Source organism: Vipera ursinii (assembly GCF_947247035.1).
Source record: "Vipera ursinii genome assembly, chromosome: 7".
NCBI classification, from domain to species: Eukaryota; Metazoa; Chordata; class Lepidosauria; order Squamata; family Viperidae; genus Vipera; species Vipera ursinii.
The window spans coordinates 17,560,485-17,587,153 of NC_139521.1; the positions used below are offsets into that span (position 1 = coordinate 17,560,485).

The 26,669-nt window shown below is 45.9% G+C and overlaps 1 protein-coding gene across 1 annotated transcript in view; it reads right to left on the reverse strand.

Moving 5' to 3' along the window:
* GLRB (glycine receptor beta) overlaps positions 1-26,669 on the reverse strand; it is a gene marked incomplete at both ends in the record, with an annotated part of 52,910 nt that overhangs the window by 9,399 nt on the left and 16,842 nt on the right. Inside the window, 5 exon segments of the mRNA XM_083366932.1 lie at positions 1,692-1,844; positions 7,486-7,626; positions 11,272-11,354; positions 11,872-12,101; positions 26,022-26,089. Coding sequence (XP_083223058.1) covers positions 1,692-1,844; positions 7,486-7,626; positions 11,272-11,354; positions 11,872-12,101; positions 26,022-26,089 — 675 coding nt within the window.

The following is a 26,669-nucleotide window of genomic DNA, read 5'->3' on the forward strand; positions in this document are numbered from 1 at the left end:
ATCAAATGGAATGCTAGATACCATAAAAATATGGAGTAACCTGGCAACTGAGCATCAGACAGACATACAGATTTGCCTGCAGGCAATGTAGCAATCAGTTTGGACTACTGATTTTGTCCATCATAGAAAAATCTAAAAAGGTTTATTTAAATAGATCATTATCTTTGAAATTATGTTTTCTATTGAAGAAATGCCCCTCTTTCACAGTAAACTGCTAATAATATTGTGTTTTTAAAATCTGCTTAATATTGTATCTTTCCCTGTTCTAGTAGCATCATTTCTTGGGACATACTAGCTAGCATTTCTGCAAACAGCAGTCCAACATACCTGAAGAACATGAGAATGCAGCTGGTTTCTATTTATCTACAATTTAGAGTGAAAATATCAATCAGATCACACAATATATTTCAAATGAGATCTAACTTTCTACTTACCATCTCTCTCTCTCTCTCTCTCTCTCTCTCTCTCTCTCTCTCTCTCTCTCTCTTTCTCTCTCTCTCTCTCTCTCTCCATCTATCTACCTACCTGTCTGCCTGTCTATCTAATCTCCTAAATAGTTGAAATAGTAGCAGCTTTGCTCTGAGATAAAAATTTAGTAGTATCAAAAAAATCTAAAACATCTATGATCAGACTGGATTTTATTTTCTTCTGAAGGAAGAATTAGCTAAATTGAAAATAGACTGCAAAGAGGGTCAATGTAAAAATAGGATTAGTTCTGGTTCTCATATATGAAAACTAAGCCCACTAAAACTTATTTCTTTGGAATACTGTTTCAAGACTACAAACTGATCAAGAAATGTTAAAGCTTGTTTTCAGCAGAAGATCCATTCTGTAAGGTTTTGGGGGTTTTTTTGAGGGCCATTTATCTTACATTGCTACAGGAAGGTTCATAGCTGCCATGAGAAATCTACTACCTAGATTTTATATTAAGTACCATTGCCAGCCATATTATAAGGTAGCTGCCAGTGATTTAAAGTCATAATATAATCCATTAAGGATACTGGTCTTGTATAAATATTTGCTCACTCTCGTGAAATAAAATAATGAGAGCTGAGAAGGAGATGGTCATTATTTTCATGTCCTCCTGCATGCCTTCTGTCCTACTATGTCAGCAGTGCTATTATTTATCTCCAGCTAACTGATAATTAGAATTTGTTGTTTGGAAGAACTCAAAAGACAACTTGTTTTTTCCAAGATTACCTTTAGCTAGGGTTAGGTCTGTTTTCTAACACATAATTTGAGAAAATAAAAATGAGGAAAAATTCTCTGTGAGATTCATGAAACATTCTATTTGTATATCACTCTATTCAGTAGTTAACATTATAGCCTTTAGAAAGCCCATAATTATATAGAACCACATCTTGTAGAAACAAACTATTTTTCTAGTTCTTTAGATATCAATAATCCATTATTCCATTCCCAGACAAAACTTACACCCCTTTCAGTTTTCTACTCACTGTTGCACTCATATACGTAGATACAGGAACAATTTGCTTAAAGGCTAGAGTTCTTGTCTTTTAAAAAGTGGAAGCAACAAATATGGAACTGAAAAAGAGAAGATTGGGATGACAGTGAAGAACATGCTATGAGAACACAGTTGCTTTCAGTATCCATGATGTCTTGTTACTGAGGCAACTGCAAATGGATATGCAACATTAAGTGGTGCTGACAATATCAGAAACATAGATTACCCAATGGTACTCTTGCGGCACTTGCATCAGGATTTATCCAGAATGATAACCATGAAAGCACAACAATGAGCAGTGTAGGAGCATAGACACCCATCATGTAAAAGCCAACTTGTCGTCTCAGAGTGAAGATCACTTCTACACATGTGTAATAGCCTTTGGAGAAAATAACAACACAAAGTTCTAAATGCTTTAGCAAGTTCCACAAAGTCACTTGGGTTTATTGATGCATGTCATTTTAACTAACTTTTTATGTTAATTTACCTGAAGCTTTAACCAATTCTGAGCCTATCCTAATTGCCTATTTTTGGAAAAAGAAGTACTGGCAGCTCAAACTGCAGCTAAATAGCATTTAACTGAAAGTGTGAATAACAATGTGACCTCAATTCATCAGGCATCATTTTGGGATTACACTGCAAGTAAGAGCAACATAAAGTCATTCAATTTACCCTTCTGATATGCTGGTGGATGCTTTAGTTCAGGGGTGTCAAACTCAATTTCATTGAGGGCCGCATCAGCATTGCGGTTGCCCTCAAGGGGCCGGGTGGGTGTGACCTGGGTGGGCGTGGCCTACTGGGTGGGCATGGCTAGAGTGTGTATGGCCTACTGGGTGGGCATGGCCAGCTCTACATCATTCGCATCAAGGGTGCCAATATAATGTTTTGCATTGTGCACAGCAATAAAAGGCTTGCCAGCTAGTAAATTTTCTAAGAAGAAAAAAAAGAATGCTTATACTACTATAAAAGTAAAATTAAAAGAGAAAGGATAATTGCAGCAAGGAGTGAGTGAATGAATTTTTTTGATTCTCCAACAACAATCAAAAACAAACAGGAGGAATGAAACATAGCAGTTGAGCCAATATTTCTTAAAATACGTTTTCTGGAAAAAAATACCAATATAAAATATATCTTTTTTTTCTCAACCCACTACAAATTAATTGCAGTAGGTGACCCTTATGTACTAGATGTGTTTATGTATTGTGCATGTGTGTGCGTGTCTTCCCACTATTCACTCCAATAATTGACTGAAATAACAAAGATACAAAATGGAGGCTAGTTGTGGAGGACAGAGATATGGAAAGCTCTGCCTGGGTTGGCTTGGGGCCTTACAAAGGCCATCAAAAGAAGAAGGGGAGAAGGATGAAAGGGCAATAAATTTTTGTGATAGTAAACAGGGAGGGGGGAATGGCATGTGATAAGAACCAGAGCAGTAAGTTCCTGATTATACCAGCATCACATGGCCAAGCACCCTGAGAAATATGTGGATTACCACCAAACATCTCAGAGTTCCCAAAACATCTGTGATGACCCAGAGCACAGCACAGAGACAATGCAGTCAGCCAGCAATTCAAACAGTCCTTTAATTGCTCCAAATTTTCCCCAAATGCTCCCACGTTTCTGGCAAGCCTCCAACAAAAGAAAACACACACACCTTCAGCTGGCTCTGGCTGCAAGTAGTTTCACATACAATCTGATTAGAAGAGGAATGTACTCAAAGCCACAGAGATAACAAGGAATAACACATACATCATAAACCTAGAGTCTGTGTGAATACAAGCTTGCCTGAGCAGTTTCAAAAGAGAATCCAAAATACAGTCCAAGGTCTTTAAACATTCAAGCAATGTTGTCAGTCAGTCCAATAGTCCGTTTCCAGGTTTCCAAGCAGAAATCACAGAACAAGAGATCAGCAACAACACACAAAATTCCAGGGAATCAGCGTTTGTTCCCGACAAATGCCCCTCCTCACAGCGTCTCCTTAAATCTTAGTCTCCAGGTGTGCCTTGTGGAGAGAGGCGGGACGCTCTCCTCCTGAGTAGTTGAGTGTGCCTGCGTTGTTCCCTCCTTCTCTCTGTGCTCTAGGATCAGTTGGGGGTGGCTCTTGCTCATCGCCTGAACTCTGTCTTTCCAGTTCATCCTGTCCCCATCCTGAAGGGCCCCGGCCTGCCTCGTCCTGCTCTTCCCCACATTCCTCTGAAGCCACAGAAACCTCTCCCTCACCCTCCATAGGGTCCCGTTTCAGCTCATTTTCCTCTGCAGATTCAGGCTCCAATGGAGGCATGACAACATCTTGGCATGAACTCTGGTTGGCTGAAAACAGGGGAAAGATGAGCTGGGGGCAAATCTATACCTATTTTTGCATCTAGAAAGCATGGTAGATACTTTCTGTTGATCACAGAAAGATGGGGTTTGATCTGTTTGATCCGGGGGGAAGTCCTCCAAACAGACAGGAGAAAGGCTAGCTACACCTTGGTGATTAGCCCAAGCTATCAGCAGCCTAAGTCCAAAGATTTAGGCAGGACTATACAAATATAGTCTGACATATATTCAGTTGGGCATGAGGTTAACATCTACAACTCTTATTTTCATCACGTTGTACATCTGAAGGCTTTATACATACCAGCAGGGCTTTTTTTCTCATAGAACGCTCAGAACGGCATTCCGGCAGCTTTTTTGCAAAAAACAAAAACAAAACAGCTCCCTTATTGGCTTTCCTAAGCCTATTGCAGGGCTTGGCAATCTTGGCTCTTTTTTATGACTCATGGACTTCAACTCCCAGAAATCCTGAGCCAGCCATGCTGAGGGGAAAGGGAGAGATTTCCAAGCTGAGCCATGCTGGCTGAGGAATTCTGGGAGTTGAAGTCCTCGAGTCATAAAAGAGCCAAGGTTGCCTACCCTGCACTAGAGGAGGACATTAAAATTATTTACAAGGTTACTTCTTTAGGAACTAAACTTTTAGAATATAAAACAGCTAATTCAAAAAAGCCAACAGGAAAGAACCTCACATTTTTCATCTGCTTCTGTCTTTTGGAAGCTAAAATTAGATAACAAAATAATCTATTTCATATGTTAACAACTCTGCAATGAAATCAATAAAGGTAACAGGAAAGAAATGAGAAACATTTTTCTCAATGTAATATGTCTAATTTAGCTGATGCTAGAAAAAAATAGTATCTTTTGTAAATACTCTTGAAAACTATTTTGAATCTATAACCATCTATTACAACTAAACCACTTTAAATTAAACAATTCTTAAGAATGAAATATTCTTAATTTGGACTTTACTTTTACTGTTTGGACTGTTGTGTGTTTTGAAAAATAGATTATTTAAAATCTAGTTATGTTGCACTTCAGTCTTTAAATAATTAACCTAGTATATACATAACAATATATGATGTTTTCCATGGTGAGCTTAACATCAATAACAACATTTATTAAAAAGGCTAAAATAATTTCTGGTGGTATTATCTGTACATTAAAATTTTGTTTAGTCACAATCTTTCACTTTTCACATTCTGGACAAGCAGTGGTCATGTATCCTAGCAAAAGATGCTACATATGTGCATAAGCGTAGTCAGTAGCATATGCCTTTTTAAAAATATCAAACATGCAAAGAAACAAAAATAAGTCCAAAATATCTGTATTACATCCAGAAATGCCAACTTTGCAACCAATATTTCGCATCCATAACTATGGCACCCTAAGGATACCTGCATACATGCAAATGCTTCTCTGGGATCAGTAACGCAGCAGGGATTGTTTTTTTTCTTCCAGTAACAGATTGCTGGGAAATACCAAACATGGCCTTGAGAATTCCAATGTTTGTTACAATTTTTTCTGAATGTTGTTGGAAAGAGGCCTAGAAATGCCAGCACAAATACATCACACTTGCTGAACGTGCACACACAACTAATTACAATCTTCAATTATATGTGATATATCTAAAATGAGATGGGCTGTCTCAACCACAACTTGCAAACTGTTCTGTTTTGCAGCAAAACAATCCAGGACAAGCTGATCAGCAGAGCCTAGAGAGGACACATTAACAAAATTTTTGGGAAGGAAAGAAACAGAAGTTTAACATCTTACAGTTGATGTTATGTTATGTAACATCTTCTGGGAGTTGAAGTCCACGAGTCATAAAAGAGCCAAGGTTGCCTACCCCGGGCCTATTGGCTTTCGAAAGCCAATAGGAATTGCTGCTGAGCGCGCCAAAAGACCCGGCTGGCAAACGTTGCACAGGCAAGTTGTCTGCAGTGAAGGCAGGAACTTTGCACCCCTCCCTGCTGCCCAACTACACCATCTCAACTAGGTTAGTAAGATATTATTTGCAAATAGGATGGCAATAAACAATTTAGGCTGCATTTACATCAGGGCTTTTCAACCTTTTCAGAAATTGTACCACTTTTAGGACATGACAATATTCAAGCACCACCAGTGCTTAACAAGGTGTCAAAAACTTGATGACTAAAAAAAGGGGGGGGTATTTTGGGTTACATTGGTTAGATTCATCTATTATGATAGAAATGGCTAGTTTATAATATTATAGAAAAGCAAAAAGTTGAGGTTTAATGTTAATGCTTCCTTCTCCTCCTGTAACAGAGGAAGTCAGAAGTCAGTGCCTTTTCTTTTTCCCTTCTCCCCCTCACTTTTCCCTTTTTCTCTCACCCTTCGCTCGCAAAAGCCCTCCCCACTCACACTTTGCTCACAAAAACCTCCAGTCGCTCTCACTCACTCCTCCGTCTCTTTCAAAGGCACCTCATTCAGTCTCTCCCCTACTCACTCCGTCTCTTTCAAAGGCCTCTTGCTTGCTCGCTCACTTACCGCCCCATCGCTTCCAAATGCCATTTGCTCGTTCACACACTCAGTTACTGCCCTGACGCTTCCTAACACCATTTGCTCATTCACTCTTACTTACTGCCCCATCACTTCCAAACGCTTCCAAATGCCACTTGCTTGCTCACTCACTTACTGCATTTGGAAGCGACAGGGCAGTAAGTGAATGAGTGCCGGTGCTGGAGGCCATCAGCTGTTTGGCGCCAGAGACCACTGCCACGAGGAACACAGCTCTGGGTCGGGGTTTGGAGCAGCTCCGGGTGGGGGCTCAGCATGGGCCACGGCGTGGCAACTGCAGGGAGGGGAATCCCCACGGCGGCTGTGGGGACGGGAATCCCCATGGCATGTGGCTCCGAGCCGCAGGGGCGGGGGTGCAAAGGACGGGCGGCGACGCTGTAGCAAGACACCGGCATCGCTCCCACTGATAGCACCTCTGAGTTCCGGCACTTTTTTTTTTTTTAGAAAAAAAGCACTGGCAAAAGGGAAATATTGTTGGAAGAAGAGAAGATCAAGGACATGTATCATTAGCTAGTATGTTGATTATGGAATCATAGAAATTAACTATTATTGATTGTTGTTAAATGTATGAACCCAGACACCATGTTGTTTACCAAGTACTAAAGACTGTTATTGTAAAAAATTAATAAAATATATTTAAAAAAATTATAAGATAGATAAATAAAAGATCTATATTTTATGTTTACAAAGAACTGATTTTACTTCCATTATGTGCTCTTATAAATCTGTATGGCCAAAAATATTTTCCCATTAAAAAATAACAATTTAATAAATTCTTCATTTTGGTGCTCTGCCCTAGACAGGCTGAAGCTGTTAACTGAATTATAGTGATTAATGAATCATGTGAATCAGTACATTTCTGTTACTAACATATCTGTCCATATTGACTAGGACGGCAATTTATATGTCTCATGATTCTGGAATAGTATTATCAAGACTTATTAGTAAAGAACACAACAAAGCATTATCTATAACTGTGTAACAATTTTTTTTATTTAAAACAGATATTGCAAATCAGATTTCCTGAATCAAGCTTTACTGCAGAAGCAACAAGACAAAATCAGTTCATTCACTTAATAACCACTTACTTCCTTTCATGTTAGGATAAATGAATAAATTATCATTTAATTTAATGATTGGACAAATAAATTGATTAAAATATATACCGGTCCCTTTGTAGTATTTGGTACAGTTGCCATATTCAATATCTTCTTTTTTAATATCAAACTGGGGCAAAGCAATTTTCTCCAGTTGAACAGGATCACCAGATTGCCAGATAAATCGTAAATCATCAGTAGTGTAACCAACTACATGTTTTGGACAGAAAAAAAAGATGATGTTAATGTGGTAAAAAGTAATAAATGCAATAATTATAAACAAGCATGCTTTTCTTCCACATGTCTAAGAATCTGGCAGGTTAATTATTAAAGAGTGTTTATTATACTGATCATCTCTCATTAGTACTGAGGTGCATTTACAGATTTTCATTGTTTCCACATAAACTGAGTGTTAACTTAAAGAACCTGGAAGTAGATCGTCTGAAGCAGGGTAGGCTTTCAGTCCACATGCCAAAGTAATATATTTCTAATTTTAAAAGTGTTTCTGAACTTTCCTTTAGATATTATTTCTTTACTGGAAACACTTTTTCCACTATGGCATATTAACTTTGTAAGTTTTTGTCACAACTAGGACTGGAATTCACATGGGTTGGTGTGGTGCCACAAATAGTATTTTTAATTACAGGTTTCCCTGCCAGCATCATTGCCCATCAGATCCCATCCTCATTGAAACATAATTGCGTTTGTGTCTTGGATAAACTAAAATTATGGCTGCCCATCCATTCTTCCCAAGTTATGATTAGTAGCTTTTCTACTGATATTAAACACTTTAACTGAGGTGAATTCAAGAAAGAAAGAAGGAAAAGAAGTGATGACTGAAAACCAGAAGTAGCAAATGACTCTTCAGTTGTGGCTTTGATAACCCTGAGTCTGGGACAGATGACTAAGGAATATATGGATATACAGTGCTTTTTTTGTAAAAAAAAAAAAAAGTGCCAGAACTCATGCACAGCTCTGGCTCCAATTGAAAGCCCTTTATGGAGTGGGGGGGGAAACCGCTTTAGGGAGTTTCCGAGGCACAGATCACGTGAGCAGCATCAGCTGACGGATGCCATTACTGGGGCTTTTGAGTGGGCGCTTGTTCAGAGCCGGGATGTCTTCTGCCACCTCGTCCTCCTCCACCTCTGATGACAAAGAGGCTTCCTTCGGAACCAGAGCAACCAAAGTGGTGGTGGTGGTGCTGCTTTGGGAGTGTGCCTGGTCCTCAAAGAGATTTGCTCCAGGAGCCAGTCCTGGTCCCTGGAGGCCAACGCGAGAGCAAGGATAGGCAGCGGTGGTGGGGGGAGCCCCATGAACCAAGGCAGAGAAGAGGGTCTGCTTTCAGGGCTGTGGAAGTGTTTCCGGGTCAACCTTCAATGCCCCCAATTTCCCCAGGCAGCTTCCTTTCACCAAGCCAGAGCTTCATTCGCGCTGGCAGCTCAGAAGGAGCTGGTTCTTCCCTTCAGAAAAAAGGTGCCGGAATACCGTTCCGTGCATTCTATGACAAAAAAGCACTGTGGATATGTATATATACCTCCACTCAGGAAATCTCTAATTAAGATAGCCTTTGATACTGATATTTCATGTTCCTCAAATTATCCATTAAATATTGTTGTCGGTTATAAACATTTTATTTAGCATTTTTTTAAAATTTTCTTCTAATAATCTGCATTTTCTTATTATTTAGTTATTTCCAGGCAATTGCTTTATTTAAGTGTTTTCAGTGTTTAAAAGAAAAATGTATATTCCAAGGAAATAATAGTGTCTATGAAAAATTCAAGATTCAGAACAGCATTATGAAAATACATCACATGCCCTGTGTACAATTTACATTACTATTATATGGAGGTTTTTATTCAAAGATAAACCAAACATAAATCCTACAGAATTTAATGTAGATTTACACCCAAGTCTATATATACAGAAGTGCAGGCTTACCAAATACTGTATATTTGTTTGTGTGTGTGCCTATTTAGACACACACACATGCATACACAAACATAAAATTTTAATAGGAAGATTTCATGGCAATAATTGGGATATTCTGCTAAAATTGACTAGAATTTATACTAATAGAAGAGATTTTTTTTAACTTGGTTATCAAGCACATATGAATATAATACATATTTTGTATACATTATTCAGTATGTATATAGAGAGGATACAAGATATGGATAGCAGGGGTTCCAAACCTTCAGGCCACAGACCAGTACCGGTCTGAAGCCTATTAGGAACCAGGCTGGGAAAGTGGCAGGCGAGTGAGTGAAACTTCATTTGCACATGCACAGGATCTAGGTTGCATGTTAAACCATCCCCTTCTCCCCCTGGTTTCTGGAAGACAACAGGAAGTTGCCTCATGGATTGTAGAAATTGGTTAATGATGGCAATTGTGATTGCAGGGATTGCTGTTGTTAAATGATGTGGTCATGTTTTACAACTGTATTATTTAGCACAGAAATTCTATGAGGGTGTGTAGTTGTGAAGATGTGGCAAGAGTACGAGAAGGTGAAGGAGGGCATGACATAGGTTGGGGAGGGTGCACAAAGTTGTGAGAGGGTGAGCAAGAGCATAACAAACTATAGGGAGAGTCCACTAAGATGCTGGTTGGGAAGAACGTATGGGATATGTGAATGCCTGGTATGTGTGAGTGCATAGGGACTAGGTAAGGTTGCATGGATGGGACAGAGGGTGGGAGAGAGTTATCCCGACAACTTTTGATCTTCCCTGCTGGCTTTCCCATTGGCTTTCTGGAGAAGCCAGTAAGGAGGGTTGCAAATTATGATCACATGATCACAGGCACTGCAACATTGTAAATGTTAATCATTTGCCAAGTGCACAGACTGCAATCACATGACTGTGGAGGTCTTGAAAGAACCAAATGTAACTACCATTCGTTCATCACCACTGTAACTTCAGTCCCTGAACGAATGGTTGTAGGTCAAGTATTGCCTGTACAGACATATGGAAAGCAACAGAAAAAGAATCAGTAAAGGCTCTAACCAAGCTATGCCATTGGATCTGGAGAATGTCATAGTGGACAACATAATGGTAAAGGTTAATCTACTGTGCATATTAATATCAAAGAACAGACTGTGCAAATTATTGCACAATATTCTTAATATAACATGCTAAGAAATAATGCTTAGGATCATGGAAAAGGAGATGTCACTTATTCAAGCTTAGAAAAGGCCAAGGAATATGAAACATTACTGCTAACGCACATATATAGTGTGACATACAAAGAATACCAAAGGGAAGTGGGTGTGTTTTCATTGATTATAGAAATGCATTTGATTATGTTCATCATGTCAAGCTTTGGAATGTGCTTAGAAAAAATGGTAATGTCATTGTGCTGTCAACATTGAAGTAACCAACAGTTAAGGAATATGCCACAAACTGGTATTTGATATATAGCCATGAAACCTTCAAATGCTATGATGTGCCACAGGTAATGGTTTCCCTCTGACACATTTTGAAAGTGAAGTTTGGGCTTTGAAGAAGCAAGATAGAAACAGATTTGATACTTTTGTGAAGTCCTGAGAATACATGACTAGCCAAGGAAACAAAGGGATGATCAAATGAATCAACCCAGAATTCTCATTCAAGGCATAAGTTATTATATTTCAGACATATTGTACAAATATTTACTCTCTAGAGAATTATATAATTATGGGAAAGGTCAAAGGAAAGAGAAGAGGCACCAAGGTGGAGTTGAGTCAATTACAAGAGTGATGAGTGCACTGTTGGAAGATCTGAAGGTCTATCATCGTTCTAAACATGCATATTCAATTATTAAGCATAAGAGATAGACAGACAGACAGACAGATATAAATATGTAAAATGTAATTTACATACAGCTCTCCAATTGCATTTTGCAACGCTGTGTATCCATAGGAAACAAAGTTAAATCCAACGGGCATGACAGAGTAACAGATAATCTGGAAATATAAAGTGAAATTTAAAAGCAATTCAAATATGCCATAAGTTAGAAAGACAAATGTTCAAATTTAAATACTTGTACTGTATATCAGCACAAGAAGTCTTATATTTAATATTCATATCTGCACTTCTCTTTTTTGCATTTTTGAGTTTTTCCCTACTTTGTTCTGTTTTATTAAATACATAAATAACAAAAAAATACTTCCCTAGGAAATAAAGTAGTCACACTGTGTATGTGTATTAAATGTACATGCGCTTAAGCTAGCGATTATATTGCATTTGATTTTGATTTTGTGGCTTGCAAGAGGCATGATGATTATTCAGCCTTTTTGAATAATCACTCTATTTTTGAATAATCACTATTTGAATAAGCACTCTAAATTGACTTTATTAAAACAGTCCAATTTTCTGGTTTATAACACCTTGTTTACTTATGATAATATTATTTAAAACAAAAAGCCTATAACTATGGAGTTTCCTTAAAACTATTCATAATCAGTGGAATATATAAAGCACCTCATGCTGACTAGGACATCTCCATCACGGAATATAAATAGGAGAATATTTTCTTGAGTGACATCATGGAAGTTAGCATTCTTTTCATTTGCAAAGAACAGATCAGGCTTCCACAGACATTTAAACATGGTAGGATCCACTGTTAGTGAATCAGATCCTTTCCAATCAGTGGGCAACTTAAGCCGAGGATCGTTCCATTTCTGTCTTAAGAAGATGTTAACTCGGTAATCCTGTTTGAAATATATTAAACATATTAACTGTTACATTTATTGAATCAATCAATCAATCAATCAATCAATCAATCAATTTATTACAGCCAGAGGCCACACATAAATCAAACATCCAAATAAAACAAAACTGAACAGAACCATCACAAGAGGACAAAGCAATATATTACAATCAATGAAGCAATCAATGGGTGACCAATGTCTGCCTAGTTTTACAGGCAGTATATCAAAAACAAGCTAGCTTCAGAAAAACTGAATCATACTGGCCTGACAATAAAAATACACTGAGTATAGACTAAAACTGGTTAAAACACGTAATAAAATCAATTATAAAAGATTATTAAAAAGATCTAAAATGATTATTTATGTTTCTGGCGAATCCCCAATGCTGCTGCACAAAATCTAGCCACCTGCACCATGATCACTGCCTGCTCATTCTTAAGCAGCCACTGGAGATAAATACCGTATATAGTTGAGTATAAGCCGAATTTTTCAGCCCACTTTTTGGGCTGAAAAATTCCACTTCGGCTTATACTCCAGTCAACAAAAAAACTTACCAAGGACTTGTGCGCGGCCGAGGCTTTGGTGCTTCCGGGATCGCGCGCACCTCTCCCAAGCCACCGCCGTCTGAGACCTGCCGAAGTTTGGGGAGGTTTGGGGAGGTGCGCGCGCACCTCCCCAAACCTCCCCAAACGTCGGCAGGTCTCCGTTCCTCCGCACCCTGCCTGCCTGCTTCTTTCCGCAGCGGAAAGAAGCAGGCAGGCAGGGCGTGGAGGAACGGAGACCTGCCGACGTTTGGGGAGGTTTGGGCGCCTCCCCAAACCTCCCCAAACGTCGGCAGGTCTCCGTTCCTCCTGCCGACGTTTGGGGAGGTTTGGGCGCCTCCCCAAACCTCCCCAGGTCTCCGTTCCTCCGCGCAGACCTGCCGACGTTTGGGGAGGTTTGGGCGCCTCCCCAAACCTCCCCAGGTCTCCGTTCCTCCGCGCAGACCTGCCGACGTTTGGGGAGGTTTGGGCGCCTCCCCAAACCTCCCCAAATGTCGGCAGGTCTCCGTTCCTCCTGCCGACGTTTGGGGAGGTTTGAGCACCTCCCCAAACCTCCCCAGGTCTCCGTTCCTCCGCACAGACCTGCCGACGTTTGGGGAGGTTTGGGCGCCTCCCCAAACCTCCCCAGGTCTCCGTTCCTCCGCGCAGACCTGCCGACGTTTGGGGAGGTTTGGGCGCCTCCCCAAACCTCCCCAAACGTCGGCAGGTCTCCGTTCCTTCTGCCGACGTTTGGGGAGGTTTGGGCGCCTCCCCAAACCTCCCCAGGTCTCCGTTCCTCCGCACAGACCTGCCGACGTTTGGGGAGGTTTGGGCGCCTCCCCAAACCTCCCCAAACGTCGGCAGGTCTCTGTTCCTCCTGCCGACGTTTGGGGAGGTTTGGGCACCTCCCCAAACCTCCCCAGGTCTCCGTTCCTCCGCGCAGACCTGCCGACGTTTGGGGAGGTTTGGGCGCCTCCCCAAACCTCCCCAGGTCTCCGTTCCTCCTGCCGACGTTTGGGGAGGTTTGGGCGCCTCCCCAAACCTCCCCAGGTCTCCGTTCCTCCACGCAGACCTGCCGACGTTTGGGGAGGTTTGGGCACCTCCCCAAACCTCCCCAAACGTCGGCAGGTCTCCGTTCCTCCTGCCGACGTTTGGGGAGGTTTGGGCGCCTCCCCAAACCTCCCCAGGTCTCCGTTCCTCCGCGCAGACCTGCCGACGTTTGGGGAGGTTTGGGCGCCTCCCCAGGTCTCCGTTCCTCCGCGCAGACCTGCCGACGTTTGGGGAGGTTTGGGCGCCTCCCCAAACCTCCCCAAACGTCGGCAGGTCTCCGTTCCTTCTGCCGACGTTTGGGGAGGTTTGGGCGCCTCCCCAAACCTCCCCAGGTCTCCGTTCCTCCGCACAGACCTGCCGACGTTTGGGGAGGTTTGGGCGCCTCCCCAAACCTCCCCAAACGTCGGCAGGTCTCTGTTCCTCCTGCCGACGTTTGGGGAGGTTTGGGCACCTCCCCAAACCTCCCCAGGTCTCCGTTCCTCCGCGCAGACCTGCCGACGTTTGGGGAGGTTTGGGCGCCTCCCCAAACCTCCCCAGGTCTCCGTTCCTCCTGTCGACGTTTGGGGAGGTTTGGGCGCCTCCCCAAACCTCCCCAGGTCTCCGTTCCTCCACGCAGACCTGCCGACGTTTGGGGAGGTTTGGGCGCCTCCCCAAACCTCCCCAGGTCTCCGTTCCTCCGCGCAGACCTGCCGACGTTTGGGGAGGTTTGGGCGCCTCCCCAAACCTCCCCAGGTCTCCGTTCCTCCGCGCAGACCTGCCGACGTTTGGGGAGGTTTGGGCGCCTCCCCAAACCTCCCCAAATGTCGGCAGGTCTCCGTTCCTCCTGCCGACGTTTGGGGAGGTTTGAGCACCTCCCCAAACCTCCCCAGGTCTCCGTTCCTCCGCACAGACCTGCCGACGTTTGGGGAGGTTTGGGCGCCTCCCCAAACCTCCCCAGGTCTCCGTTCCTCCGCGCAGACCTGCCGACGTTTGGGGAGGTTTGGGCGCCTCCCCAAACCTCCCCAAACGTCGGCAGGTCTCCGTTCCTTCTGCCGACGTTTGGGGAGGTTTGGGCGCCTCCCCAAACCTCCCCAGGTCTCCGTTCCTCCGCACAGACCTGCCGACGTTTGGGGAGGTTTGGGCGCCTCCCCAAACCTCCCCAAACGTCGGCAGGTCTCTGTTCCTCCTGCCGACGTTTGGGGAGGTTTGGGCACCTCCCCAAACCTCCCCAGGTCTCCGTTCCTCCGCGCAGACCTGCCGACGTTTGGGGAGGTTTGGGCGCCTCCCCAAACCTCCCCAGGTCTCCGTTCCTCCTGCCGACGTTTGGGGAGGTTTGGGCGCCTCCCCAAACCTCCCCAGGTCTCCGTTCCTCCACGCAGACCTGCCGACGTTTGGGGAGGTTTGGGCACCTCCCCAAACCTCCCCAAACGTCGGCAGGTCTCCGTTCCTCCTGCCGACGTTTGGGGAGGTTTGGGCGCCTCCCCAAACCTCCCCAGGTCTCCGTTCCTCCGCGCAGACCTGCTGACGTTTGGGGAGGTCTGGGCGCCTCCCCAAACCTCCCCAGGTCTCCGTTCCTCCGCGCAGACCTGCCGACGTTTGGGGAGGTTTGGGCGCCTCCCCAAACCTCCCCAGGTCTCCGTTCCTCCGCGCAGACCTGCCGACGTTTGGGGAGGTTTGGGCGCCTCCCCAAACCTCCCCAAATGTCGGCAGGTCTCCGTTCCTCCTGCCGACGTTTGGGGAGGTTTGAGCACCTCCCCAAACCTCCCCAGGTCTCCGTTCCTCCGCGCAGACCTGCCGACGTTTGGGGAGGTTTGGGCGCCTCCCCAGGTCTCCGTTCCTCCGCGCAGACCTGCCGACGTTTGGGGAGGTTTGGGCGCCTCCCCAAACCTCCCCAAACGTCGGCAGGTCTCCGTTCCTTCTGCCGACGTTTGGGGAGGTTTGGGCGCCTCCCCAAACCTCCCCAGGTCTCCGTTCCTCCGCACAGACCTGCCGACGTTTGGGGAGGTTTGGGCGCCTCCCCAAACCTCCCCAAACGTCGGCAGGTCTCTGTTCCTCCTGCCGACGTTTGGGGAGGTTTGGGCACCTCCCCAAACCTCCCCAGGTCTCCGTTCCTCCGCGCAGACCTGCCGACGTTTGGGGAGGTTTGGGCGCCTCCCCAAACCTCCCCAGGTCTCCGTTCCTCCTGTCGACGTTTGGGGAGGTTTGGGCGCCTCCCCAAACCTCCCCAGGTCTCCGTTCCTCCACGCAGACCTGCCGACGTTTGGGGAGGTTTGGGCGCCTCCCCAAACCTCCCCAGGTCTCCGTTCCTCCGCGCAGACCTGCCGACGTTTGGGGAGGTTTGGGCACCTCCCCAAACCTCCCCAGGTCTCCGTTCCTCCGCGCAGACCTGCCGACATTTGGGGAGGTTTGGGCGCCTCCCCAAACGTCGCGCAGACCTGCCGACGTTTGGGGAGGCGCCCAAACCTCCCCAAACGTCGGCAGGTCTGCGCGGAGGAACGGAGACCTGGGGCGGTTTCGGGAGGCGCCCAAACCTCCCCAAACTTCGGCAGGAGGAACGGAGACCTGGGGAGGTTTGGGGAGGCGCCCAAACCTCCCCAAACGTCAGCAGGTCTGCGCGGAGGAACGGAGACCTGGGGAGGTTTGGGGAGGCGCCCAAACCTCCCCAAACGTCGGCAGGTCTGCGCGGAGGAACGGAGACCTGGGGAGGTTTGGGGAGGCGCCCAAACCTCCCCAAACGTCGGCAGGTCTGCGCGGAGGAATGGAGACCTGGGGAGGTTTGGGGAGGCGCCCAAACCTCCCCAAACTTCGGCAGGAGGAACGGAGACCTGGGGAGGTTTGGGGAGGCGCCCAAACCTCCCCAAACGTCGGCAGGTCTGCGCGGAGGAACGGAGACCTGGGGAGGTTTGGGGAGGCGCCCAAACCTCCCCAAACGTCGGCAGGAGGAACGGAGACCTGCCGACGTTTGGGGAGGTTTGGGGAGGCGCCCAAACCTCCCCAAACGTCAGCAGGTCTGCGCGGAGGAACGGAGACCTGGGGAGGTTTGGGGAGGCGCCCAAACCTCCCCAAACGTCGGCAGGTCTGCGCGGAGGAACGGAGACCTGGGGAGGCGCCCAAACCTCCCCAAACGTCGGCAGGTCTGCGCGGAGGAACGGAGACCTGGGGAGGTTTGGGGAGGCGCCCAAACCTCCCCAAACGTCGGCAGGTCTGTGCGGAGGAACGGAGACCTGGGGAGGCGCCCAAACCTCCCCAAACGTCGGCAGGTCTGCGCGGAGGAACGGAGACCTGGGGAGGTTTGGGGAGGCGCCCAGACCTCCCCAAACGTCGGCAGGTCTGCGCGGAGGAACGGAGACCTGGGGAGGTTTGGGGAGGCGCCCAAACCTCCCCAAACGTCGGCAGGAGGAACGGAGACCTGCCGACGTTTGGGGAGGTTTGGGGAGGCGCCCAAACCTCCCCAAACGTCGGCAGGTCTGCGCGGAGGAACGGAGACCTGGGGAGGTTTGGGGAGGCGCCCAAACCTCCCCAAACGTCGGCAGGAGGAACGGAGACCTGCCGACGTTTGGGGAGGTTTGGGGAGGCGCCCAAACCTCCCCAAACGTCAGCAGGTCTGCGCGGAGGAACGGAGACCTGGGGAGGTTTGGGGAGGCGCCCAAACCTCCCCAAACGTCGGCAGGTCTGCGCGGAGGAACGGAGACCTGGGGAGGCGCCCAAACCTCCCCAAACGTCGGCAGGTCTGCGCGGAGGAACGGAGACCTGGGGAGGTTTGGGGAGGCGCCCAAACCTCCCCAAACGTCGGCAGGTCTGTGCGGAGGAACGGAGACCTGGGGAGGCGCCCAAACCTCCCCAAACGTCGGCAGGTCTGCGCGGAGGAACGGAGACCTGGGGAGGTTTGGGGAGGCGCCCAGACCTCCCCAAACGTCGGCAGGTCTGCGCGGAGGAACGGAGACCTGGGGAGGTTTGGGGAGGCGCCCAAACCTCCCCAAACGTCGGCAGGAGGAACGGAGACCTGCCGACGTTTGGGGAGGTTTGGGGAGGCGCCCAAACCTCCCCAAACGTCGGCAGGTCTGCGCGGAGGAACGGAGACCTGCTGACGTTTGGGGAGGTTTGGGGAGGCGCCCAAACCTCCCCAAACATCGGCAGGAGGAACGGAGACCGCGCGCAAGTCCTCGGTAAGCTCCGGGCGGTCACTTGCTTCGCGTCTCCTGAGGGAAGGGGGGGCGACTGGAACGGGCGTGTTTCCTCGCCTGCTGGGCGCCGCGATTTGCCCGGGGAACGCGCGGGCCCCGAATGGCAGCGTGGAGTGAGGAAGTGGACAGCCAGGGCTTCCCCGAGAGCCGCGGCCACACAGGGTATTCCTGTGTATTCAGGCTTGCAAAATGGCGGATCCAGCCTCCACCGGCGGCGGAGGCTTGCAGAACGGCGGATCGGCTTATACTCGAGTCAACAACTTTTCCCAGTTTTTGGGGGTGAAATTGGGGGTCTCGGCTTATACTCGAGTCGGCTTATACTCAAGTATATACGGTACTTTCTGAACGATCAGGATACCTATCAATTATGGGGAGGATATGTTTTTTCCAAATGGCTCTGTAGAAGGAACATCGAAGGAGTATGTGTCCAATGGTCTCCACCTCTCCTGAGCCACAGGAACAGTCTTTCAGACAGTGGTGTCTTTTTATACTTGCTGATGGAAATGCATGGCACTGTGCAAGCGAGAATGCTTTCTGGTGGTTTACTGACTACAACTGACTAGGATACCTGGCAGGTGTAACCACGTATCTAATAGAGTCTGGAGCCAGAAACAGTGGAGCTATACCTAAGTCCGCTTGCCTCTCGATGTCCTCTACCCTTTGACACAAGGTTTGTTTTGCTTGAACATAGTCCAATTTGAGAATTGAGGCTGACGAGAAGCTTAGTTTTGCAAGGTTGGACTTGACTGTCTAGATCAGGCATGTCCAAAGTCCGGCCCGCGGGCCATTTGCGGCCCGCGGGGCGGTTTAATACGGCCCGCAACAGCCCTCCCTGCTGTATGTAAATACGGCCCTCCCACGGCCCTCCCTTCTGATTGAGGGCCGCCCCTTCGGGAGCTGCTCCCACCTCCCACGCCGAGGGGCCGCCCCAGGAAGCGCAGGCCGGCCCAGCTGCCGCCCCCACCCAGCCAGCCAGGCTCCGGGGCTCCACACGGCTTCCTCCGCCTCCTCCTCCTCCACCAGGCCTGCTCGGGGCCCAGGGCGGCTCCAGTGCGCAGGGGAAGCGCGCAGAGAGCGGATCGCGCCCTCATCCCGGCCAGAGCGCAGCCCAGAGGAGGAGCCGCTGGGCCGGGCATGCCCTGAGCAGCCGGGGGTCTCCGGTCGGGCCATGCGGCACTGTGGGCGAGGCAGGGGTGGCCGGCGGGGGTCTCAGCCTGCACGCCCATCCCGCTGAGCACCTTCCCTGCACGCCGCGGCTGCCCATGGCGGCGGCTCCGGCCCCGGCGACGCTGGGGCTCCCGGGCGCGGGGGCTCCGGCGGTGCTGGGCTGGCCGCTCTGGTACCACAAGGACCTGAGCCGGGCGGCAGCCGAGGAGCTGCTGGCATGGGCCGGGCGGGCTGGCAGCTTCCTGGTGCGCGACAGCGAGAGCATGGCCGGCGCCTTCGCCCTCTGCATGCTGTGAGTCCGGGGACCCGCGGGCGCCGCCTTGGGGACGGGCTGCAGGAGGGAGGGAGGGGAGGGGAGGGGGCCAGGGCACGCCTGCAGAAGACTCCCCCCCGAGGCTGGGCATTCCGTGGTGGTGGCCCCGGAGCCTGGAGCGGGGTCTGTCCAAGCCTCCGATTTCTTTCTTTCTTTTCTCTTTCTTTCTTTCTTTCTTTCTTTCTTTCTTTCTTTCTTTCTTTCTTTCTTTCTTTCTTTCTTTCTTTCTCTCTCTCTCTCTCTTCTTCCTCTCTCCTGCCTCCATTCTCTCTTCTTCCTTCCTTCCTTCCTTCCTTCTCTCTTTCTCCTTCCCTCCCTTTCTCCCCCCTCCCTCTCTCAGCCCTGCCTGGCGCTGGACTCCCGGGGGTGACCTTCCGCCATGGAATCCGAGACGACTTTTTCAGCTGCAGACATGTCAGCCTCCCGGGACGGGCTGGGCAACCCCCCGGCGGGGAGAGGTGACTTCCCTCCCCCTTCTAGTGGCTTTCCCGACTCCGGCCGCGCCGATCTGCCGCTCCTCCGGTGGGATGAAGGGCCGGCTGCCTGGCCAAACCGCCATGATCCTTCCCCTCGCCCCGGGCTTGGCGCGGCGTCTGTGCCGGTGCAGCGAGGCTGACGGTGCGCGCCTGGCCTGGCTGAGCGCGTGGCAGTTCGGCCAGGCAGGAAAAGGTGCAGGAAGCGGCCGCCGCCTGGTAACGGCGCCCCGGCTCACAACGTGGAGGCGGCGAGCAAGCGCGCGCTCAGGGCGAGGCGGCCGCGGTCCAGTGAGGGAAGAGCGCCGAGGGAGTGGCCGGCCGGGCTGCGCTGCTGCCGAGCAAAGCTCGGCCGGGGCGCACACTCTGCTCTGCCTGGTGCCAGCTCAGAGACTCCGCCCGCCAGGCCCTTCTCCCGCTCAGCCAGGCCAGGCGCGCACCGTCAGCCTCACTACACCGCCTCCACGTTGTGAGCCCGGGCGCCATTACCAGGCGGCGGTCGCTTCCCGCACCTTTTCCTGTCTGGCCGAACCGCCACGCTCCTCCCCCCGCCGCGGGCTTGGCGCGGCGTCTGTGCCGGTGCAGCGAGGGCGCGCCTTCTTTGCCACCGGAGCTGCCCCGGCTTCGAAGCCCTCTGGCTCCCCTGGGCCTTGGCGACATCCAGGGAAGGGCGTGTGTGTGTGTGTGTGTGTGTGTGTGTGTGTGCACGTGCGCGCATTCTGTGTTTCACAGCCATTTTATGGGCTGGGATGTGGGGAGCTGGACAGGGGTAGGTAGGGCCCTGGCCTAGCAGAATTTGTGAAGTGGTGGAAGTGTGTGAGCTGTTACCAGACAGTCAAAGTAAGTTTGACAAGGTCAGACTCTCTGGTAACAGCTCACACAGTAAGTTTTTTTTTAAAATTTATTTAAAATACATTGTGAAAACTCAGCTGTCAGTTGATCTTATGTTATAAAATGAAAAGTATGCCATTTGCAATTAACTTGGCATAAAATAATTCATTTGCATTTAATTGTAATTGTTCAAAGAATGTTCGGAAAAATGTTCGGCCCTCCAGCATGTTCACTTCATCCAATCTGGCCCTCTTTGAAAAAAGTTTGGACACCCCTGGTCTAGATCCATGAAGAGGAGAATTTATCTTGAAGAATTAACGGAGCAAGGCCTTGCGGAAAGCAATTAAGCCTTAGCCAGATGTTTAAGGAAGCTATACAGATTCTTGCTAAGACTTTTATCAATCCTGTCTCCAGGCGCAGAAGTGCATTTGGGACACAGGGCGGCATCTGGAGAATTGTTCTGATAAATTTGGATTGAACTCATTCCAGTGATGTAAAACACGAAGCTGAGGGTCCGAGCAAGGTCCCGTGGAGAAGCTGTGCTAGCGACTTGGCCGGAAAGAGCTTGATTGCAGCTTGAACATAGCGTCCTCCCTTTGTGCGGAAAAATTTAAGAATGGCATTTGCTGATCGTTGACCAGAGGCAGCTTCATATTCTTCATGGACTTTTTGTGAGCCAGTGGCATGGGTGACCAGCCCTAGGTACTTAAGGTGGTTACCTGCTCTATTTTGTGGCTATTTAAATATCATTTTGGCCTTTTTGCAAAAGCCATAACCTTTGTTTTCTCATAATTTTGTCCAGTTTATTATATCTGCAATACTGGACAAGGGCTCGCAAGGCTCTTTTAATGACAACTGGAGAGAATCACAGCATCATCTGCATAGAGCAGCAAAGCAATTCTTCGGTCACCTATTTTTTGGGGGTGGTAATTTGGATTATTTAACCATTTTACCATATCATTTATGTAAAAATTGAAGAGCAAGGGGGCCAAAAAGCACCCCTGTTTAACCCCCTTTTGAGTTTCAACTGACCTCGAGAGAGACTCTTGCGTATTACACCTCACCTTGAGGGATGTTTTGGTATGTAAGGCACGTAACAGATGGAGGAGTCTGTGATCAATTGAGGCAGCTTCCAGCTTCTCCCATAGCTTAGTCCTTGTAACCATGTCAAAAGCTGCCTTAAGATCTATAAAGGCAGCGTATAATGATGCAGGTCCATCTGATGCATATTTTTCAATCAAATGATGAAGAACTAAGCACTGATCTATGGTGCCTCTCCCCTCTCTACACCCGGCTTGTTCTTCAGCAATCAGGTTCCTAAGTTCCAGCCACTCCTTTAATTTATCTTGAAGGTGTTTGGTATAGAGCACAGGTCTGCAACCCGTGGCTCCGGAGCTGCATGCGGCTCTTTCAGCTGTCTCCTGCGGCTCCCAGTCCTCTGCCATGTGCAGTCCAAAAAAAAAAAGCGGGACTAAAAAAGTTCAACCAATCAATTCAAATATGCAGGGTAGGTGCATATCTCGCCTTGGCTCCACTCTTCAGTCAAACCCTGTTCTGCGCATGTGCACATGTACGCACATGTGCAAACATTTTTTTGCGGCTCCCAGTTTTTCCTTTTGTGAGGGAACCGGTTCCGAGTGGCTCTTTCACTGTTTCAGGTTCCTGACCCCTGGTATAGAGTTTGCTGATTATATTTAGCAGACTTATTGGTCTGTAGTTGGCAGGGTTGTCTCTCTTTCCCTTTTTATAAATTGGGACCACAATCCTCGGGGATATGGCCGGTGGAGTCAATATAGGTGAATAGTGTTGCCAGGATGGGTATCCACCACTCCATATTATTCTTTAGTAATTCAGCTGAAATGAAGTCAGTTCCTGGCGCCTTCCCTATCCTGAGTTGGCCAATGAGGGATTTAATTTCAGACTCTGAAACTGGAGGCCACTCAGGTAAATCCTTCATTACAGACCTTGTACTCTCGCTGGAGGGGTCTTCATACATTTTCCGAAAATGGAGTTCCCAGGTTACAGGAGATATATGACAGTCTAATGGGGTATAGATTCTTTCAAAGTGGCAAGCTATTAGACGCCAAAATAAAGAAGAGTTTATTTATTTATTTTATTTTATTTTAATTCCATTTATATCCCGCCCTTCTCCGAAGACTCAGGGCGGCTTACAAACTTAGCAGTAGCCTTCATTCTATGTATATGCCTGCTTATTAGGGCTTTCACACACACACACCCCAAGCGGCATTATTACAAAGTCAGCTTATTGCCCCCAACAATCTGGGTCCTCATTTTACCTACCTCGGAAGGATGGAAGGCTGAGTCAACCTTGAGCCTGGTGGGACTCGAACCTGCACTAATTGCAGGCAGCTGGTGTTACTTAAGGAAGCATTAGCCCACTGCTCCACCAAGGCTCTTTCACTTTGCTGCCCCGATGAGCTGTTCCCAGGATAATGAATTAATACGTTAACACCTAAAGCAGATATTCGGTATATTCAGTTGACAGAAATGTTAGCAAAACTCACAAAGCTTAAATCAAGAAACCATTTTCATACTCCATATATGGATTCGCCTCATGGTGAGATGGGCAGCAAGCAAATTTAATAAATAATAATAATCAATAATACATGTCTATTTCATTAAATCAGTCAGTCAGTCACTGAAAAGATTTGTATAGCTAAATTTTATGCACCATCACTCTTGGACCCAAGCCTCACACTGCCCCATACATAAGGCTCCAATAATAGATCATAATTTGATATGAGGGCCTGGGAATATGCTGTCTCTATTTAATATAACAGGGCACAAAGAGACAATGGGAGGTAAGTGGTCCTGCAAATAGCCTGGCCCTTTGCACCAAGAACTCTGTCTACTTTATCTTGGGTGACAGGTTTGAACTCTTACTAGATAACTGGGCCAGACCCTTCCTCAGGCAATAATAAAGGATCTCTATAGCTGAATTTGACCTCCAAGCAAATTTGATCAACTTTATTGGACAGTTTACTAGAATATTCCTCAAGGTGGGCCTGCAGGTATTTTTGCAACCCCTCCTTAGTCAGAACAGACCATGATACCCCAAACAGGGCTATGAAGCAAGGAAACTTTCTTTTCACAAGCCACTTTCTTTTCTGATCCCTGCAGCCCAAATTCACAAACAAGACTTCACATCTGGCAATCTGCAAAACAGTTTTGAAAACCACTAGAGTTTCTTAAATATTAATTGCAATTACCACAGCATTCTTCCAGCCATGGCTCAATGGATGATGCCATATATAAAGCTGTTTGGACACATCTCCAAGAGAGGAACTGCCCCTCAGATCTCAGATTTCAGTAATACAAACAAGAGAAAACACACACACACACACACACACACACACAGACATCTATATGCCGTTTTTATCTTAAAAAACAATTAAAAGCTAATGTCAGAATAGTATTAGATGTTACAGAATACTTGGAACACCATAATAAAAAACAAGGTGTATTAATTTTTTTAGATGTGGAGAAAGCTATGGATAATTTAAATTGACCTTTTTTATTCAAAGTTTTGAAAGATATTAACTTTGAAGAGGATTTATAAAATGGGTAAATTCATTTGTACCTCACAGAAACCACACATTATTGTTAATGGAGATTTAACAATGTGAGATACTCTTTTATTTTGCTTCTTGAAATTTTGAATAGAGATGTAAGGCAAGATGAAAGAATAAAGGGTATAAAAACTTAAAAAGTATTGGGAGCTTTTACAGATAATTTGGTGTTGCTATTGGAAGATCCATTAAATGAGAAAATTAAAAGAATTAGCATTTAGCTGGCTTTAATATTAATAAACTGAAGAGACAAATATATGAAATACAAGATCAAACAAAATTGATGAACAAAACTGGTTTGAAGATTCAAGAAAAGGGGAAATATTGGGGTGTTAAATTGACAAATATTAATTGTATACTTTTTCAAAATAATTACGTTAAGACATGCAATGAAGTTAAAAAATATGTTAAGATGGAAAAATATACAATTGTCATTTTGGGGTAGAATCTCTGACTTAAGATGAATGTTTTACCTAAGATATTATTTTTGTTCCAGACAATACCTGTTTTGACAACTGATGAACCATTTAACATATTAAACTTTTGCAGCAGGATAAAAAGCCATAAGCTAAGTCAGGGGTAGGCAACCTTGGCTCTTTTATGACTCGTGGACTTCAACTCCTAGAATTCCTGAGCCAGTTGGCTCAGGAATTCTGGGGGTTGAAGTCCACGAGTCATAAAAGAGCCAAGGTTACCTACCCCTGAGCTAAGTATAAGATGTTATAATGTCAAAAAAAGAACAAACTTGGTTTCATCTGATTTGAAATTATACTTTGTTGCCTGCTTTTTAGCTTGGATAAAAGAGTGGCTGTTGTAAGAAATAGAAGATATTGGAGTTACCTGTATAAGGACATGCTTTGAGGTTTGGGTGGCATGGTTATTTATGGTTAATGTTAATGATAATGTACATTTTAAAAATCATTTTGTTAGGCATGCCATATTCAGAATATGGAATAGATATATAGTAAACCCAAATTGTGTACTTTTGTGGCTGTCATGACAAAAAGCATATTATGCAAGAGAAATGATAGCTAAACATAGGTGATTAACCTAGGATGATATACTGGAATTTTCCAAGGGAGATTTCAAAATAAAATCAAGGGAAGATTTGACATCAGAAAGATATGTATGTCATTGGTTATTGCAAATTCATTAAATATCTCCCTTGCTTCATTTTAGAACCATTACTCTTGACAAAGACAAACTAGGAATGAAACGTAAAAGCATTTTGGTAAAAATTCAACTAGTGATTAAATTTAAAAGCCTTTGTTTAAATAACACAGTTCTCATGACTCTGTTCTAATGTCATAGGGAACCACTGATCAATTGAATGTTGGTAGGGACTAAGTTAACTGTTGTGGGAATGAGTTAGCTGGTGCCTTAGAGCACCAGATAGAAAGACATCTATCACATCCACTCAGTATAGCTATAGATCAATCCATAACGCTATGTCAGCCTTGGGAAGAAATTTTTTAAAGATAATAAACATTTAGAAGAAAGGAAAATTTTAATCTCTTATGCAGATACTGTATAGTAAATATACAGTAGAGGATTCAAAGGTGAAGATCATTCCTTTCTTAGGACTGTTTTTTTCCTTAATATTTGCCCCTGAGTAATGTTCATCCAAACTTTTTAAAATGCTGATAAAGTCATTTGACTCTAAACTGTCATTTTGAGTGTTGACTATTTCTGACTGCCTTAATTTTAACTATTCTGAGATTCTTTCTTCTAACATTATTGCCCATCACAATGACTATGTTTAATGAAGAAAAACATTGATTATCCAAATAAATAAATAAACCTCAATCTCACCATAGTTGTTTCTTGTATTGATCCAAAACTGTTAATGAAAATATTCACTGCTACATCCACTGGAATTCCTAAAACATATGCATAAGAATTTTTATTCTGTTTTCTCTCTTTCATCTTTCATCCTTTTATTTTTGTTTCTGACTCTTAAATAAAAGATTTATAAATACACAGCAAGTAAAAAGTAATTCTAATTCTATATTCTTTAATGAATATATACCCAGTTCTAGTTTATGAAGAAAATTTCAGAAAAAAAGCCATAAAAATTATAAACAATTTATTACTTAGTATGACCAAATATTAGATGGGCAGATGAAAAAAGTAATAATTACTAAAATATGGTTAGCTCAGTTTACAATTCAGATAACGTTTTGTATATAATGGTATATTATGACCAAATATTAGATGGGCAGATGAAAAAGTAATAATTACTAAAATGTGGTTAGCTCAGCTTATAATTCAGATAAATTTTTGCATATAATGGTATATTAATTTATAGTGATTGACAGCTATGTTAGTTTACAGTATTTACAGCAAATTCAATGTTCTAACTTACATTTAAAATACATAATCTGACATTTAATTTATATCCTGTTTTATAGTTAGAACTCTAATCAATTCTCACCTACCAATGTCTAGCTAATTTACAGA